The sequence below is a fragment of the Marmota flaviventris genome, chromosome 3 (genome assembly GCF_047511675.1).
Source record: "Marmota flaviventris isolate mMarFla1 chromosome 3, mMarFla1.hap1, whole genome shotgun sequence".
Taxonomy (NCBI): domain Eukaryota; kingdom Metazoa; phylum Chordata; class Mammalia; order Rodentia; family Sciuridae; genus Marmota; species Marmota flaviventris.
Genome location: NC_092500.1, coordinates 5792401 through 5807811, shown reverse-complemented (window position 1 = coordinate 5807811; position 15411 = coordinate 5792401). Strand labels below are relative to the sequence as shown.

The window sequence follows — 15411 nt, the reverse complement described above, 5'->3', positions numbered from 1 at the left end:
CATTACTCACCTAGGCAGTTATGTCCATCATGTGCCAGCATGAAGCCATCAAAGCAGGTACACCTGTAGTTTCCTGGAATGTTGATGCACTCGTGGACACAGCCCCCATTGTAGTAGTCATTCTCACACTCGTCAATGTCTGTAAAATGAAGGATGTAAGAGGTGTCAGAGGAAGAGCTGGGGGTTCCCTCACCCCCACTGCTGAAGCCACTGGATCTGAGTGATTAGGCAAGGACTCAACAGGTATTCACTGAAGGACTTCCTGGGGAATGGGAAACATAAGGGCTATACAAATGATGATCCTGGCTCTGCAACAAGGCCGGCCACGAGTCTTCAGAGCAGGGCCATGCACCAGGCACGTGTGCGGTGCCTTCCGATTCCTAGCACAGTGAAGCACGCAAGATTTGCACCTGGTTCTGGCTCCCTTGAAAGGCTCTCAATGAATAGGAGGCTGAATGCATGAGGATTGTGTTTACAATCTCTGAAACTGGCTCTCTTGAGACAGGGGAGACCACAGTAAAATCAGCTTTGCCCATCACCCAAAAGTGCAATCTGTGGATCGAAACAAAAGTCCGCTAACTCCCTGTAATGGTAAGACAATGTAAGAAGGTTCAGCGAGAAATGACTTTGAGTTACCGAGAGCCTTGATCCAATCAATGAGCTAGTCACCTATTGGGGTAAACTGAAGGCGCGCATGGGTGGGGCCCCGGCCACGGGGTATGGATTTACATTTGGCATGCAGAGCTCCAACTCGCTCTCTTTCTGGTCACCATGAGATGCTTCCCTCTGCCACACTCTTCTGCCTGGATGCTCTATGTCACCTGTAGCCCCAGGGAGTCCAGCCATCTAGAGGCTGAGACCTCTGAAACCGTGGGAGCCCCCCAACAATCTGTCCCTTCTCTATGATTGTGCTGGTTGGGTCTGTGGTCATAGCGGGGTGAAAATGCTGACTAAAACACTCCCCCAGGGTTTCCTTCCATCTCAGCCTCGGTGCCTGGCTTCCTTGTTGTAACAAAGGCTTCTGTCTCCTAAACAATGGTCAATGGCCTTTGGAAAGGTCACCCTTTTTGCTGTCATAAGTCTTTTTCAACGTTTCCCCTCAGGCGCCCGAGGCCATCAGCCCTGAGACCCAGAGAGAAGGCCAGGGCACCTCAGGGGCGCCTGGTTGACCTTCCACAGCCGCTTCCACACCCAAGTCCCGCGGCCAAACCCCACGTCGTTCTCCCAGCGACGTGGGCGCCACCGTCCCTGGTCCAAGTTCACCAGGGCACACCACGCTACGGGTGGCCGGTAGCGTGCAGCGGGTTTCAACCACGCGGCCCCGCTCTGGAGCCTGGGCGGCTGGGGGCGGAAGTGCCGCTGCCAGCCGGAACCGGAAGTGCCGGCACCCAGTAGGACCGGAAGTGCCTCTCAGAGGCAGCTGGGCAGAAGGCCGCAGTCCACAGGACCGGGGTTTTCGAGGCCGTGGGTTCGGTCCGGCGTGGGGCCAGCCTGCGGGGAGAGAGGGGCCCGAAGGCCAACCTGGATGCTTCCTCCACCGCCTGGGGAGCTGCCCAGAGGCCCCGGCCACCATGCCGCCGACTGGTGCAGAGGACAGCACCCGCGGGGGACCCACCAGGCCAGCTGACCAGTTCCCAGTAGGAGCGCAGTCTGCAAGAGACCGCAGAGCCGAGGCGAGACTTGGCTCAAGGTCACTCACCTGGTGTCCACTCAGCCAGCCCACCAAGCGGAGCAGGTCTCCAAAGGTCCCCGAGATAGGAGGCTTCACCTCCCTGCCCGCAGGGGCCATCAAATCAGCCTTGGAAGCAGACTCGATTCGGAACTCATTTGAACTGATTTTAATCTCTATGTGTAGTAGGCTTAGTGACATTAAAGGAGGATGTGAGACTTTAGGTTTGTGGAAAGGGTGCGTAAGTTCATAAAATAGAGGGATACTGATTGCTTCCCAGTCTCCAAGCCCCAGCCTGTCTCCAGAGACCCAGACACACCAATCTAAGCACCACCCTCGCTAGATCTGCTTACACTCTAAAGGCATTACAGCCCAACTTAATGCAACGAGCGTATGCCTCAGGGGTCCCCATCACAGTGAATATTGTTTTCCTTCTACATTATCTTCATATCAGCTACCAGATGTGATTTTTCCATACCCTTAACATGGTGACAGGTTGCCCAGTGGTCAGTTCTTTCTATTACCTGCCACCATGAGTATCATCTCTCATTGCTCAAGACTCAGTAGCTCCAGAACTGTTCCCTCTCTTAATCAAGTGACTCAGGGGAAGGTGGCCAGGTCCAGCTCTAGAGGCTGGCCTTCAGGCCCCTCCCATCCTCTGCAGACTGGCTCCATGCCAGGTAGAACCCACGGCCTCCAAGTCTGATCAATCTAATCCAAACAGAAAGTGCCACTAGCAATTGCTGTTGGTCCCATGGAATATATGTGACATGGGTTGGATCAAACAGACTAAGGGAAAGGACTTTTATTTCATACTTAGGTAAAAGAATTCTCCCTGTCCACTCCCTGTCTTTCTCTCTAGCTCTCACTCTCTCTGTACCTCAGAAGGAAGAAAGCCAGGGCCTATTCTGGAAATATCCACCAGCCTTTCTAATTCTCACAGCAACCCTCTGGAATAGGTAGTTTAACTCTACATTATGGTTATGCAAACTAAAGTACAGAGAGGTCAGGCAGTTGCTCAAGGTCACATAGTAAGTGGTGGGGTAAGGATTGGAACAAAGGCCTTTCATTCTACAAAGCCTACGTACTTTCTCATAAGTTAGAATGTCCATCACATACCAGTCATTGGCAAAATGCTTTATACATTTTATTTCACCCTTCACATATTTATGCCATATACTGAGAAAATATTATCCAGTCATCCAAACACCCATGTACCCATCTATACTTCCTCTTGTTCCTCGTCCTTCCATCAATCTGTCCATCCATCCATACACATATACCTGCCTGTTGCATATACATCTACTCAAACAACCAGTCAGCAATATAGCCACCCACCCACCCACTATCCATCCACTTACCCCATAACCTATCCATACAAATACTCATCCAACCATTCTTCCATTTATCTATTTATGCTAAAATATATCATCTAAATTTCACCACTTCTCCATTCATCCAGTTATCTATGCACCCATACATTTATCCAGGCACACATCTGCTCATATATCCAAATATTCAGTCATACATGCATCCATCCAAATATTCAGCCAGATGCCCATCCTATTAAATCTAAAAATCCACCCACCCCCACATCCAATAATCCATCCAAATGCCTAACCACCCACTCATTGATCCAAACACCCACCCTTCTATCAAACATACCACATACACACATCCTAACACCTACCCACTCATCCATATACCTAATATTCCAACCTTCACCCTTCAATCTACCCAAATTTCTATTCGCTCCTCACTCACCCACTCTTTCAGACATCAACAATCCAAAAAGCTTAAGATATACATGCAATATGATCTTCAAAACCAATAAGATGTTAGGACAAAGAAAAACAAATGACAGTTGATGAGTAAGATAAGCTGGTAATACTGTGGAGAAATATGTCTGGTAATTCCAGCACAATTACAAAAGGCAACCTACCAATATGGCTGAGCCAAAGCAAAGAAAGAAACACAGTCTATAACCACACCCATAAAATGCAAGTAAGCCAGCCGTTTTAATAGTGATGAGGTCTGAGAATCCCTAGACCTCCTAATAGGAGTCTTTCTTCCCCTGATTAGGAATAATGATGAACCTCAATTTCCCTGGCTTAGGTAGAGTTTATGCCTATTGTCTGGGTGTCATTTCTAACTGTACTCTTTTCATTATTGGGATGATAAATGATTTGACCACCATGGCCATAAGGCATATGATCATTGAACAGTCAGTGAAACAACTTCTAGACTTTTCCTTTCTTTGACTCCCGTAGGGTAGGCCACAGTAGACACCAATGGGCTGGAGTGCAGGGAGGTTCACTGCTCATGTCTCTTCCCTTCATCTGCACCGAGAATTCCCCCAGACCTGAGCATCTCTTAGCCTCATCAGTTCCTCTCCTGTCCCCAGGACTCACATGCTCCCACAAGCTTCTGGGACAGCCAGGTTGAACCCCCTGCAGCACCCAGGATGGAGGACATTTGCTCACAAATCAAACCTTCCCAGATTTCCCATTTGTGTCTTGAAGTTTTGTTTTTTAAAAACATGCAAGCCTCTTCCTTTAATATGTAAGAGAAACCAACTAAGGAAAATCTCTGTCAACACAAATGGACTTATGTAAAAACCACATCCAGGAGCTACCACCTGATGGAAGAAGCCCCACAGGCCTTCAAGACACTCATCAGGCTCAGACATCTGTTGAAGAACCATTAGGATCAGAAAAAGAAGAGGCACACAGAAGGTAAAGGAAGTCAGGGACAGGGCAGAGATCTGGATGCTCATTCTTATGGGTTTTTTTTGGCAGGGGGGTGGTACTGGAGATTGAACTCAGGGGCACTCAACCACTGAGCCACACCCCCAGCCCTGTTTTGTATTTTATTTAGAGTCACGGTCTCACTGAGTTGTTTAGCAACTTGCTTTTGCTGAGGCTGGCTTTGAACTAGTGATCCTCCTGCCTCAGACTCTCAAGCTGCTGGGATTACAGTCGTGTGTCACTGGGCCCGGCCAAGGATGCTCATTCTTAAAGGACTGCTGCGAATTGCATTGTGTTGCCCAGAGATATGTTGAAGCCAACCTGTAGCACCTGAGAATGTGACCTGATTTGGAAATAGGGTCTTTGCAGATGTGATCAAGAGTGGGCCTTAATGTAATGACTGGACACAGACACCCAGAGGAGACCTTGTCACTAGGCCCCCAGACAGTGGCTGCTTTCCAATGCATGCTCTCTTTCTGCTGTTGGAACCACTTCCTCAAGGTGCATATGATGAAGGCTTTTAAAAAGTATTCTATGCTCCAAAAAATCATTAAGATAAATGATAGGGAAGGATATCATGTGTATTGTTATTTTTATTTTCAATGTCTGCACCTACCCTTGAGGGGTAGTGACAGTTGAAGGTGGTCTGGGTGGGGACTTGATACGCACAGAGAAGGTGGGCAGGACAAAAGGTCTGACCAGCTTTCAGAAGTCCACCCTGAGATGAGAAGCCCACCAACTTCTTTCAGCCACCCCTGCTCCTTCCCCAGCTTTTTTTTTTTTTAGTGAACACTCTATTCCCAATAGAAGGCAGCTCCCAACACCCGACAGAGCAGAGAAAACCAGCACAGGGAACCACTTATTATGGGATTTTTAAAAAGGTCATACAGTTCCACTTTTCCTATATTAAAATGGCAACATGCGCACACACAATCCCACAGCTGGGTGACTTGCCAGCATCACTGGAGTGGAACCCAAATAGGACTTTTTTTCCCATTTAATTCAAAATTGATTCTCACTGCCTTATAAAATATATATTTATTCCCTGTTGTCCAGATTCTAAAAGATTGTTCTGCAGTGACTCAGAATACCTCCCCTTTTTATTTCAATACTATTTTCGGGTCTTGAAAATCAGGACTGGAAACCTCAAAATGTGGACTTTTAAAGCACCACATCCTCCATTCTCAGAGATCCTTACTGAAAATATTTTCTCGTTTCCCCTCAAGTTGGCCTTTTTCTTAGACACTCCTCCAAGGCAGTAAGCCCGAATGTTCTAACAAAGGCCCCCTCTCGCCTGGCACCAGCACGGCCTCCCTTTGTCTTCTTTGGGGAGACCACGCACTCCTCAGATCATACGCCGTCTGGACGGGATGCGCGGCTTAGGAAGTTGAGTCTTCACTGATGGATAAATCTTAATCCGGTTTGTTGGCTAATTACACTCTAGGAAGGGGGCTTCTCAGTGGCCTAGCAGGAAGGATTAAGTCCCACTCTCCAGTGGTGCAAGATTAAGCTCTGGGTCTGTAATGACTGAGTAAGGAGACCTGCTTTCTGAGGGCCCCTGGCATCCATCGATCAGGTTTCCCTTCTGCTGAGACAATGCCAGAAGTGGACTCAGCAGTTAATTACAGCAAAAGTCAAAGGTCATGCAAAACCAACACACATCTATAGACTTTCCCATTCCTAACTGCACACAATGAGCATGGCTCAAGCCAGAAAGCAGGAAGGTTCCCCTCACCCCACTTCATGAACCAAGATAACCATGGGGTCTAGCCACTTGGCAGCTTCCAGTCTGCCACGTGGCTTTGGGCCACCACACTTCTGCTCAAGCTGTTCCTTCTGCCTGGAGCCCCTACCCCTGTCCCATCACCTACCCACCAGGGCCCTGAGCTCCAGTGTCACTGCCTCTCTGAAGCTCTTGCCCATCTTCTGGTAGACATGACCCCTCTGCCCACTCTGGGCATCACACTTCCACCAACAGACATCATCATACTCTCATTTGCTTGTGTTTGTGTCCTTTGATGTTGCAAGCCCATGGGTTCAAGAATCATGTCCTGTTCAGCTTAAGCCTCAAAACAAAAATGGCAGAAGGTATTCAGCAAAAGTGTACTGGGCATTGAGTGAATGAACAGCAGATGACTGGAGCCTCTGGTGACTGAGTCCTATAACGTGAGGCAAGATGTAGGCCCTGTGTGTACAACCATCCTCGGAGCTGGGTGCTCACAGCTTCACTTTGCAGCAGAGAAAACTGAGACTCAGAGATGTTGCCTGCCCATCCCAAGACCACACAGCCAATACACGAGGAACAAGGAATTGATTAGGCTGCCTGAACTCAAAGGTAATGCTGCCTCAGTCCAAAGGACCAAGTGTTTTATGATTCCATTAACATGAAGGCACCAGAAAAAGCTGATATATGGAGACCAAAAGCCTATTAGTGGTTTCCTCGGGCCACAGGGGCTAGAGGCCTGGAGGAGAGGCTCGGGGTGATAGTTAAAGAGTATGGGCTTCCTTTGGCTAGTGATAAGAAGACTGTAAAACTAACTGTGGTGACAAGCACTCTGAATTTGCTAAAAGGTCCTGACTTGTAGACTTTAAATGGGTGAACTGTATGGTATGTGGATTATATCTCAATGAAGTTGCTTAAATTTTTTTTAAAAACAAATTAATGCTGTCATTGCTCTTATCCCCTGGGCTGGCTAGGTCATCAGGGATCTGCCTGAATGCGGAGAGACCACAGGATGCTTACTTTGAACTGACCTCAATGTTACCTGCTCGGCCCAGGTTCATGGTGGGGTGCATGGTTCCCAAAGACCAGGGAGGGTTCCCCATAAAATCAACAGGATAAGAACCTACTAATTACTTCCTTTCTCTCTCAACAACATCCTAACCCTGCATTGGGGGCTGTTCCTGAGTCCTGGCATCAAGACATGGACATAATGGGTGTGGACACAGTCTGGTCCAGGGAAACTGACTTGCTGGTTGTCTGAGATGGAGTGAAAGGAATACCAGGGCTCTGCCAATCTCAAACTGAGGCCCCATGCTGCTCCCTCCTACCAAGAACAGGCCTGGCATTCTCCCATCCCCTTTGGGAAAGGCAGGGAAGATGCCCCAGACCTGAACCGCAGGCCGTCAGGGGTGCTCTGAAATTAGCAGCCGTGAATTAGGAATATGCAGTTGCAAGGAAATCCAGTCACTACTTGGAATTGGTGACCTGGGTCCTAGAGATCCTCTGATTCACTGTCCTGGGCTTTAAAAAGGGGTAACTGAGGCCCAGGAGAGAGGAACTGGGGACTAAGCTCATCAGCAAGTCAGGGCCTACAACAGCTTGAACTCAGGACTCGGGCTCAGGCTTCCTCCCTCTCTCCGCCTTCAGACTGCAGGCCTAACTGGCCTGGTGCAGTTTGATTTCTTTCCCTTTCTTTCCAACAGTAATAAAAATAAAAGTAGTGGCAATTTCACACTAGGACCATCTTAATGGTGACTGGCTTCACTCTTACCGTGACCCAAGTAGAAAGGTCTCAACTCTCCTCATCTCCTAGAAAAAGAAACCGAGGGCTGGGGCTGTAGCTCAGTGTAGAGCACCTGTCTAGCACGTGTAAAGCACTGGGTTCAATCCTCAGCACCACATAAAAATAATAAAGGTATTATGTCCATCTACAACTAAAAAAAAAAAAAAAGAAAAGAAAGAAAGAAACTGAGCTTCAGACCCTTGCCCAGCATTTTCCAGCAAGTGAGAGGTGAAGCCAAACTTCAGATGCAAGCAGGCTGCTTCCAGTTTCCACCTTCCCATCAGGGATGGGCTCCATGATCCTTATCAGGGGTCAAGTAACTTGCCTGCTTTCTTCTGTGCCAATGCTTTCCCCAGGTCCCTTGCCCTCAGCCTGGACCCTGGCCACAAGGAACTACCAGCTCAGTTGGAGGGAAGGAATGACCCAGACTAACACAGCCTCAGGAGGGCTCTGGCTACCCACAGACTGGCCGTGGGGAGGGTCAGGTGGCTAACCTCAGCTGAAGCGCATGTGCATGTGCACACTCCTCCTGCCACCCCCAAAGACTGAGCCAATATTAGGACCCACCAAGGTGAAAAGCACCCGAGTTAGGAGCTTCTCACAATGAGTGCTCGAGGGGCCGGGATTGCCTGCTCTCCTCTGAACTTGGCAGTCAACATGCTAAGGCCTGCCTCAGGCCACTCAGGACGGGAAGCCAGGTCTCCATGGCCACTCTCAGCTCTCTACCCTTTGGCACAAGGGCAGAACAGACAGAGGCCTGGGAGTTCTGGAGAGAGGGGTGCATCCTGGGGATCCTGGAGGGCTGGGCAAGATCAACCCCAGCAGCTGTTAACTCAGGCCAGAGTCCCACGTGGCAGTTGACATCATACCCTTCCTCCTCTCAGAGGCGGCAGCCTTGGCCCATCTGGAGGACCCCTTCAGAGCACCCTCCGAGACCCCCTGACCTTGCCTGCTCACACAAGGCCCCAGGTCCTCTTTGTCTCAAAGCCTTTGGAGAAGGCCAACATCCATTTCAGTAGCATTCAAAGGCCAATAAGCCCACAGTTTATTTTTTTTAGAAATAATGGTTTTTTTCTGGTTAGCATTCCTCTGATGGAAAAACAAATACAGCCACTGTAATAAGAAGCGGCCAAGAGGAGGTGAGAGGGCCCTGCGGAAGGGGGCAGAGAGGGGCTGCTGCCTGGGGAGCTGGGAGATACTAAGGGGTGGGAGGCAGAGGCAGAGGCCCCTCACCCTCCTCAAGCCTCTACTCAGGCCAAATGCACATTCTGTAAGGCAGGTGCTGCTGGACACCAGGCTCAAGATAATGATCACTCTGGGGACTCACTGAGTCATCGAGGCTTCTGAATCCTTCTTGCTACAAATGGAGCTGGAGGGAACGACAGAGACCTGCTTCTGCTCTCTTTCCTCACCTGGCACCTCCTCTAAGGAGCCCTCCCCAAGTTCCTCCCTTCCTCTCTCCTTTGCCCCCACTGAGTCTTCTCTGTTTCCATCGCTTTCCAAACCCTGCTGTCACTTTGTCTTTCCCCCTAACCAGTGAGGTCAAGGGCAGGAAACAGGCCTCAGCTCCAGCACCAAGCTTGGCCCAGAGTAGAAGCTCAGCAAACATTCTTGATGTTTCCCTGAATCCAGTCCAGGGCATACATTTTACAGATGGGCAAACCAAGGCAGAGAGGTGTACTTGCCTCCAACACTTAAATGCCAATATGCATGAGCTTAATTTCCAATTTATTCTTCTAATAATGGACATGGGCTGTGAGGACGTTCCAAGTGGCCTAACCTCTGCTGTGGAGCTGGAACCAGTTGCAAGCAGCACTGCCTAATTGCTAGCTGACAGCAACTTGGAACTTTAAGTCACATCCAACTTCTTCCTGCCTGCTGGTCTGCAGGACTTGAGTTTTCATCTCAGGCAGAGCTCACGTGAGCTTGTGCGATTGCATGCTTTAAGACTTGAAGGAGAATCCCCCCCATCCCTGCCCAAAGCCTGCTTCCCCAGGCCTTTCCTGGCTGCCCCCAAAGCGGAATTTTGTCTGGAGTTTCAATAAAGTGTGCAGCAATAATGATGAAAATGATTTAATAAGGTCACAGACATTATTCCCTAGGAAGGCCAATTGGTTTGAAGTTTTTTTTTTTTTTTTCTGATGTTAAACTAAATGGATCACTGGGTATGTTATTAGGAGTTTTGTCAAAACGCTTTAATAACATGCTCTGTAATCTACCTAACTGCTGTGATTGACAAGCAGGCCCCAGGGATATAAAATTCAGGAAGTGACTATTTACATTCATTACATACATGCTAATTTTGTGATCTCTGATGGCCATAAGGTTGTCATTTTTTCCTTTTCACACACAAAAAGAGGAAAATAGTAATACATTTAAAATGCTGTGGCCAAAACAAAAACGTATCTCCCCCAAGAGTTTTAATTACAGCATTTTGGGAAAGGCCTGCGTTGGAACTTGAAAATGGAATAAACCACTTGAATAAGTGGTCTAAAAAATTAAGTACACATAGAGGGGGTGATGTGTGCTGTTGGTTCAGACTAAACAGTGATTAGCAAAAAGGGCTTAGTGATTTAAACAAGCCATTTGAGGGCGGTTTGCTCCTCATTTGAGGCCTGGTCCTGATTATAAACGAGAGCTTTTAATTAAGATTAGTAAGACCCAATTCAAGCTATAATTTGGTCCTTTTCCTCAGCAAATGTCTATGAAAACAAGGCAATTAAGGTTAAATGAGTTGAAGCATTTAAGGGGATGAAGTGCCCCCTCCTCACCCCAGCCTGCCCCTCCGGCAGAATGAGCACAAACAGGCCTGGCTAATTCAGACCAGAAGGCCAGCACAAGGCTGGCCCTGGAAGCTTCTAAAGTGCCCCTACCCAAGGCGTCCAGTGAGCTGGGGTTGCACAGGCTTAACAAAAGGAAGGGGACAGATAGACAGAATGTGCAAAGGCCCTGAGGAGAGTTTGAGCAACTAAGAAAGAAGAACACTGCGCAAGCTGGGGAAGGGAAGGACTAGCAAACCAGAGTCTAAGTGGCCGTGTTGAGCCTGAGGCTGAGCCAGGGCACCCCTGCCCTGCTGCAACCAGCACTGAGATTCCAAACGCTCACATTCACAACTGGTGTCAAACAAGGTGGCAGTAGCAAGGGAGGGGACATGTGAAAAGGAAAGCGTTTCTGTAGTGTCCTCTTGTCACTCCCTCGTTAGGACCCCCCACCTCACTGCTTTCAGACCTGGGGACCCTGCCTGCCGCTAGGAACCCAAGGCTGAGTGGGACTAGAATCTAGGCCCTGCTGCCTTAGCTGGCCCACCTGACTGGAGACTGGCCAGTGTCCCCAAGTGAACTCTGCCACCTGTCTGGACACACCAGCCATCCTTAGCCTAGTCCTCTCCCCTGTTGGGCCTCAGTTTCCTTATCTGTAAAGTCTTCTGCCGCAGTCTGGCTGGGCACAAATCACGAGCCACTCAAGCAGGAACAAACTTTATTTCCGAACTCCCGCGAATGCCACCCGCGCGGCCTTCTCGGGGACACACCACACACCAACTGGAACTCCCTCCACCGGAACTTCACCAACCAACGCGAACTCTCCAGGAATCCCCGCTAGAGCTCAACCGGCGAACTCAATGGGAACTCCGCGAGAACTCAAAAGTCATCATCTTAATGGCTCCCTGGCGTCACCTCTCAACCACTACTTCTGGCAAAAATGCCATGCATCATCCCGACTTGGCTATGGCCCTCAACAGTCTTCAGAGTTTGTGAGGCCTCTGGGAGGCCTTTCCTGGTACCTCCAGCACTGGGTGCTAACACCAGCCTGGGCTCCGCTCCAGGGAAGCCACATTGGTCATCACAACCAGGATGGCAGGGGCTCGGAGGACAGAAGCTCCCCTGGAGGATTGCTCACCTGTCTGGAGAACCAGGGAAGGCTTCCTGGAGGAGGTGTCCTTGGGGACACATCTGCCTGCCCTTTCCTCTAACAAATGCCCTCCACACCTGCTGGGTTCCAGGGAGGGGAGAAGAATAGGTCAAAGCCCTTCCTCAAGGGACCCACATTCCAGGAAAACATGACTGTAGCATGGCTGGATTAAAACAGGTATTTACAGGTCCCGAGAGGGCAACACGAGCAGTGGTCACTTGTGGAACACAGGGGGGCACTTTGATGCCCTATGAAGTTTCTTTTAACTTCAGATTCTGTAAAGATGCAAATTGCCAAGCAAACACTCACATGACCCCTGCCTCTCTCAGAGCCTTACCTAGCTGGCCAAGGTAAGTAACTCTTTCTGGCTACAGCAAGCCCAGAACACAGCTTCACGGTGGCTCTGCATGTGGAGGCCACAAGCCACACAGCAAGATGGTCTTAAAGGTGCAGCTCTTCCCAGAATGTGCGTGGGTTGCCTCTGGTACTGAGTTTTCTGACAAGTGTTTCACAACCAGCAGAAGTCCCACGGTAACACTGTCAAGGACAGAAGAGGCTCACACAGCCCCATGCAGGGCTTCCCCACCACCTGGCTCTGTCTCCCATGAAGAACCAGGGAGATCGTGGAAGCCACATTCCCAGGGCACGCTTCACTGAGAATCCATCCTCTGGGTTCATCACAATAAACAGCAAAGCCTATGGGATGTGTAGAATGGGGGCTCATCCCCCCAAGACTCCGACCTCTGCAGGCCCCCCTCCAGCTCAGGGCCTGCAGATGCAGCAGCCCAGGGAGGGAAAATGGGAAATGACCACGTGGAGGGCGTGGATCAATTACTGATGTCTGCAGTAAAGGAAGGTGGAAGCATGTTTGTTACTCCTGAAGTAGGTTCAGGCGCACGTAGGAAAGCCTGTCTGTGTGTTTTAACTTGCATCTTCTAGGTAGATGGTCATCTGCAGATGCTGCAGGTCCACACATCGCTATGGGGAATTGGATGTATGCATGGATTTATATGAACAGTCAAGGAACCAACAAGCCTCTTTTCCCAGCCATTTTAGGTCCTGGAGATTGGTGGAAAAAGACAAAACCTTTATCTCTATTTAGATTTTGATCACAACATTTATGATCATTGACTTACACTCATCAACATAAACTATAAGGATGACCAATATCAAAGACACCCTCATCAACATCACTGTCAACATCATGGTCACCATAACCACCACCTTCACCATCACCATCACCTTCACCATCACCACCTTCACCTTCAACATCACCATCACTATCTTCATCAACACTATCATCACCACCTCCACCATTACCTCCTCCAACCCCATCACCATCCCCATCACCACCACCACCACCATCACCACCACTTTCACCACCACCTTCACCATCAACATCACCATCATCATTAACAATATCACCACAATCATCACTATCAACAGCAAACATCACCCTTATCATCACCACCACCATCAATATCATGATCACAGTAACAGCAGCTCGTACTTATATGGGATGTCCTATGTGCCAGGTGATGTTAAAGTATTGTTAATACATTAGCTCATTTAACCCTCAGGAAGCAGGAACTAGTAGCATGTCCATTTTATAAATAAAAAATGGAGCTTAAGTAAGTTGCCCAGGCTACCCAGCCCAGATTTGAACCTATGCAGTCTGGCTCTGAGTCCATGCTTTACCTTCTCTCTTTTAGCTGAATAAGGACTGTGCATTCCTCTTCTTGGAGCAAAAAGGGACACATGGTCATAATCACATATAGACACAGCGTGGAGAAATGGCCCACCACACCTGGGCTCTTGTCCCAACCCCATTAGACCTCCACCCTCACTGGCCTCCATTTTCCCATCTGTAAAGCAAGGAGATGAGCATCTAGGTGGTCTCCAAGGCCCTGGAAGTCTCTGCACAGTCCTCCAGGGGAAGAAAGAGAGGGTTCTGGTGGTCCTTGGGGAAGGTTCCAGCAGGATGTGTCAGTACCAACTGAGAACTCTGGGTGGTCCCCAGGAATGAGAATACCTCATGTAAGTAGGATAGGGTCCACTCAGGACTCTGGAACCCACACTAGCATGTGGGGGTTCACTCATGAGGGTTTAGGGAGCAAGTGACCAAATGGCATCCTGTTCTTTGTTCCTAACAGTCATTCTATGTACCATTGATGAGGCCGATCAACAGGCACGGGTGCACCCCTGGTATTATCCTAAACCTGCTAACAAGAATGTCCACGGATAAATAACTTCAGTCCGTGCAACACCACGAGCCGACAAGCTCCTGCAGGGCAGGAACAGACAGGACCATGACCATCACCTCTGTTGCATGCAGGATTTCAAAGGTCTTCCTTGTTCCTAATTGCAGTAGAGCCTGTGACCTCTTTGAGAAGTAGTGGGAACAGAGGATGGTGGTGGTGGTAGTGACATCTTCATCTGCATATTGAGCACATACTGTATACTGATGCCCATGGGGAGCCAGGTTGCGAGGCAGGCGGGTCCCAGTATACCGTACTGCATCTCAGTCTCCAGGACCAGCTGTGGCAGGGAGTATTTTAGGCCCCCCAAAACTAAAGGAGAAACAGGCTTGGGGAGGACAAGCCACCCCCTAAATGTCCACTTCAGAGGTGGTTGCAGCCATCTCTCCATGCAGAGGCCAGGCCTCTCCCAGCTCTTGTGCATGACACCGGGTCAAGTCGACATGGCAGGAAGGAGACCCCCAGACACCCTGTGCTCCATGCTTCTCAGCCAACACTTGCTCTCACAGGTGACTGGTCCAGGAAGAGCTCCAGCCTGGGCCATCGAGAGCCAACTCAGACCAACACATCCAGCATGCCCATGCTGTGCCAGGCTCTGCCCCAGGAGCTGGAGGCACAGGACAGACATGCCAGGCTCTCTGTAGCTGAGGAGCTCACCGTGAGCTGAGTCTGACAGCTTCCGTGTGACATCCCCAACACCAAGCCCATGCTTGGTTCACTGGGGAGCAAGACGCACCATTATAACCCAGAGTCAGAACAGCAATGACGGGACGCCTAGGGGCCTCCGGGAAGCTAATGGGTACTTACTGCATGGTGTGAGAGAGAGAGAGAGAGAGAGAGAGTGTGTGTGTGTGTGTGTGTGCACGCACACAGGAACACACACGTGTGTAACAGACAGAGAGGAGGTTATCAGGGAAGGTTTCCTGGAGGAGGTAAATTAAAGAATGATCCACCTTTAGATTTATCCTGGACACAAAAAGAGGACAGGAGCTTTGGCAGGAGGAGAGAAACAGGGACTCGGAAACACGGACGATCCCAGCGCGTGAGTGTTGGGGCTTTGAGGTTTCGGGAAGTGAAGGGCAGAGGCTGGAGCCCTGGAGAGGCATTGTAGCTCAAGCAGCAAGGCACAGCCTCCTCCTCACATCAGAGGGGCAACCCGACCTCCTCCCTCCTCCCCAGGAGGAACGAGGCCCACAAGGTCAACAAGAGCCGGAGCTGGAGTCGGACCCCTAGCTCAGGCCGGGGGTGGGGGGGGAGCTCAACTGGATTCCGAAAGGCTTCAGGGGAATAGGCGAGAGGAAGAAATGTGGGCCTCAGAGCAG

At 49.7% G+C, this 15411-nt stretch overlaps 1 protein-coding gene across 2 annotated transcripts in view; it reads right to left on the bottom strand.

Annotated features, from left to right (window-relative positions):
• The window catches only part of Scube1 (signal peptide, CUB domain and EGF like domain containing 1), a 125928-nt gene that overhangs the window by 105232 nt on the left and 5285 nt on the right, over positions 1-15411 (bottom strand). For both annotated transcript variants that reach the window (XM_027954629.2, XM_027954630.2), the window contains exon 3: positions 11-139. In XM_027954629.2, coding sequence (XP_027810430.1) covers positions 11-139 — 129 coding nt within the window. The remainder of the gene's footprint in view (positions 1-10; positions 140-15411) is intronic.